Here is a 3710-nt window from a genome sequence, read left to right as displayed (position 1 = left end):
ACTCTGCAGCAGAAATCGGAGCAGTCCCAGGGCTGTGGAGGCTCAGAGGAGGTAAGGGCCAGCTCAGGCATGGGACACTCCATCTACGCTGGCTAAGGAAATCAGTGTTCTTATTGGTTATCACTCTCACCTCAGAAGCAGCTGGTACCACCTGGAGGCGACCCCTCCCTACTCCCCCTCGACCAGCCCCTCCTCAGTGCCCTGCTCCCAGGCTCCTCAGTCCAGGGCCACCTCACAGGGGTGGAGGTGGTTGGCGTGGGCAGCTGCAGAGGCACGGCTGAATTCCTGGAAGTGAGGTGCACAGCCCAGCCAGGCCTCACCGAAGTGGCTCCAGCCCATGAAGAGGAAGGGACCGGGGCCGGTGCGGACATTGAAGTGCAGCGGGGTGTGAATGGAGGCCTGCACACGGCCCCCGGACTCCCCCAGCCGGAACAGTGGCAGCGTCTGTCAGAGGACACGGGCAGCCGCCACCACGGTAACAGACTCCTGCAGCTCTGTGTCGTGGCCAACCCTGTGGATGGTTCCAGTGATCACTGTGGGGAGACACACTGGCCAGTGGCATGCAGGGGAGGATGGAGGGTGGACCCCAGGCTCCCCCCACGGCGGAGACACTCACCAAAGTCGCTGGTGCACGCGGCCAGCAGCAGCTCAGGGTCACTGCAGGGCCTGCAGGCACCTGGCATGAAGGGGACATGGTGAGGGTAGGTCCTGCCTTCTCCTGGACCACCCTAGGCCACCCCCAGCTGGAGGCAGGAGGGAAAGGGCAGGCCACCAGACCCTCCCCTGCCTGATGACAACTGGGGACCCGAGGGAGCATGTGGGCACCTGACACTTGAACGCTCACACATGCACAGACATGGGTCTAGGGGCTGTGCCCAGCGTACGGGCACGAGGACTCACGCACCGGGGGTGGGTGTCCAGGGGCACACTCTCACACACTCATCTTAACATGTGCACACCAGCACACCCCTGTGGCTTCCCAGAGCTGTATCCTTGGGCCCAAAGACACCAGCCCAACCCAGGTGGGTGGCAGGAGGCTATCGTGAGCTTTGGAGTCTCTGGCCTGGGGCCCAATGCAGAACAGAAAGACCCCCATCCCCTGTGGGGTCAGGCTCCACGTTCTAGGAAAGTCAAGAGCTGGGCCTGGTGCCCTACAGGGAGGCAAGGTAGCATCTCCACGGTGACCAGACACACACTGGACTTTTGTTGTATTGGACTGGGGGAAGGGAGGGAGGTCACTGCTGGGCCAAGGAGCCCTGGACAGCTTTGGCTAGAGGCTTTGATTCTGCCTGCCATCATCCCCTCCCCCCACCCCTCAAGGACCAAGAGTCCTGCCTGCCCTTTCCCTAAGCTGAATCCTGAGGGATTGCCCACACCTCTGTCTGTCTCTTGGACCTGTCCTCACTAGCTGTGTGATCTTTAGTAACCCACTTCACTCTCATGCCTCAGTTTCTCTCTCTGTACGATGGGGATGACAGGCGCATCACCACCCAGCCCATCACTCACCATCAGCACCAAGACCGTGGGCCTGTGGAGGCAGTTCTGGATACCTGTCCTCGTGCATTTCAAAGCGGAAAGAGGCCACGCAGCAGCTGATGTCTGGGTGCGGGGTGGCCTGCAGGAAGAGGGACCGGCGCTCACGAGGACCCCAGCGCACGCATCGGCCCCGCGCTGGGCCCAAACCCTCAGCCAGCAGCAGCTCCAGGGCGCCGCCCGCCCGCCCGCTCCGCGAAGACTTGCGCGCCTGCGAAGGGCCGCGCCGGGCACAAGGAAGGCGGTGCTGGAGCGCCTGAGGGAGTCGGGAGTCGGAGCTGGCCAGGGTCAGGCGCAGCGCCCTGGCCGGGTACAGCCACTGGATCACGCCCTCCGAACAGGCCAGGGACAGCTGCCCCACGCTGCCCGGCTCCTGGGTCAGGCCGCTGGGGACAGGACAGGACGGCAGGCGCTGAGGCAGGCGGCTCGCGTCGGCCCCCGGCGCAGCCCCCTCGTCCTGCACCCTCCCCCGAAGCCAGAAGCAGCTGCGTCCACTTGGTCCTCTGGACCCCGGGGGCGCGGAGGGGCCCCACAGCCCCAGAGCGCGGCCTTCTGGGGCTTCGTACCTGCCGCTCCAGCCGCAGCGGTCCTCCGAGTAGCCGGCGCAGATGGCGGTGGCCAGGAGGCCCGAGCAGAGCGCGCGCCCAGCAGCGCAAGGAGCGCCTTGGCGCGGGCGGGCGGGGCGGCGGCGGGAGCACCCCGGGCTCCGGCCGGTTCCGCGCACCGTTCCGCCCGCGCCCCACCTCTGCCCCGCAGCCCCGTGGGGGCCAAGAGCGGGAGGCGACGGGCCGGGCACGGCCAATCGCGGCGCGGCCCAGGAACTTTCCACCAATCGCAGCGGCGCTCGTGCGGGCGGGAGGCCGAGCCTCGGCTCTTGTGGCGCGGAGGACAGAGCTCCAGGCTCTGTGTGCTGTGTCGCCCTCTCGCACCCCCCGCCCCGCATTGCCGTATGCGCCCTTGTCCTCGAGCCCTTGGCCGGGATAGGGGTGGGAGTAAAGCCCACTGGAACCTGTCTGGGGGGTAGGAGGAAGAGCGGCTCATCTCGGGTGGCCCTTTCCAAGAGTGGGCCCTGGGCTTCCAGTCTCCATGCTGCCCCAGCCTGGCCCTGCTGATTGGTCCCAAGAGATGGCACCTAGGGATGAGGGGCCAGATGCTGGGCCCGTGGGCACCATGGAGAAGCAGAAGCCAAAGGACAGCCCTGAGCTCCAGAATCAGGCCCCGGGGAGGTCCAGACAAGCTGAAATGGGGCCAAGACATGTGGAGGCTGAGGGGAGTGTCTGGGAGCCCAGAGATTTCCTGGTAGCAAGGACTTCCCCTGAGGGGAGGGGTGGAACAGAGCCAGATAGGCACTGGGGAGAATTCCAGGCAGGGGAGAGGAGCAGACTGCCTAGGCAAAGACCCAGAACAGGGTGAAATCCCTGGGTCAGATCACTGAGGTCCTAGGCACAAAGCCAGGAGTCCAACCACGTACTCCAATCCTTGGGGTCACTGAGAGCTTTAACCAAGGTCTGCAGGAAACTGCATAGACTCTCTGCCACCTATGGGTGTGAGCCCTCCACCCCACTATTCGCCTACCCCAGCCCTGCAGCTACCCCTGAGCCTGAAGGGCATGGCTGACAGATGAGGGAGGTGGCCCCAAGGGGAAGGGTGAGACACCCACAGGCTACAAGAGACCCCTTGCTCTGGACAACGAGAGTGAGGAGCTGCCATCACAACAGCCACAGGGCAGGTGCAACCTCAGTGTCTATCGACAGATGAATGAATAAACAAAATGCGGTCTGTCCAACAGTGGACTATGATTCCACCTTAAAGAGGAAGGAGATTTGGGGGCACCTGGCTGGCTCAGGTCGTGATCAGGGGTCCTGGGGTCGAGCCCTACCTCGGGCTCCTTGCTCAGTGGGGAGCCTGCTTCTCCTTCTGCCTGCCATTCCCCCTGCTTGTGCTCTCTCTCTGTGTGTGTCTCTCTGACAAATCAATAAATAAAATATTTTAAAGAAATAAAAATTAAAAAATAAAAAATCTAGGGGCCCCTGGGTGGCTCAGTTGGTTAAGCATCTGTCTTTAGCTCAGGTTATGATCTCAGGGTCCTGGGATTGAGCCCCACGTCCCAGGCTCCCCGCTCAGCAGGGAGTCTGCTCCTCCCTCTCCCTCTGCCGCCCCCCCACTCGTGCTCTTTT

At 63.5% G+C, this 3710-nt stretch overlaps 1 protein-coding gene across 1 annotated transcript; it reads right to left on the bottom strand.

Moving 5' to 3' along the window:
• Positions 1–216: 216 nt before the first annotated feature.
• Positions 217–2476, bottom strand: METRN (meteorin, glial cell differentiation regulator). Its single transcript, XM_044912287.1, is given in 6 exon segments — positions 217–533; positions 617–676; positions 1507–1708; positions 1710–1802; positions 1805–1919; positions 2100–2476. Coding segments are annotated over 6 exon segments (1164 nt in total).
• Positions 2477–3710: the final 1234 nt, after the last annotated feature.

This window comes from Neomonachus schauinslandi, unplaced genomic scaffold, assembly GCF_002201575.2.
Source record: "Neomonachus schauinslandi unplaced genomic scaffold, ASM220157v2 HiC_scaffold_955, whole genome shotgun sequence".
NCBI classification, from domain to species: domain Eukaryota; kingdom Metazoa; phylum Chordata; class Mammalia; order Carnivora; family Phocidae; genus Neomonachus; species Neomonachus schauinslandi.
This window is presented reverse-complemented; position numbering and strand designations above follow the sequence as displayed.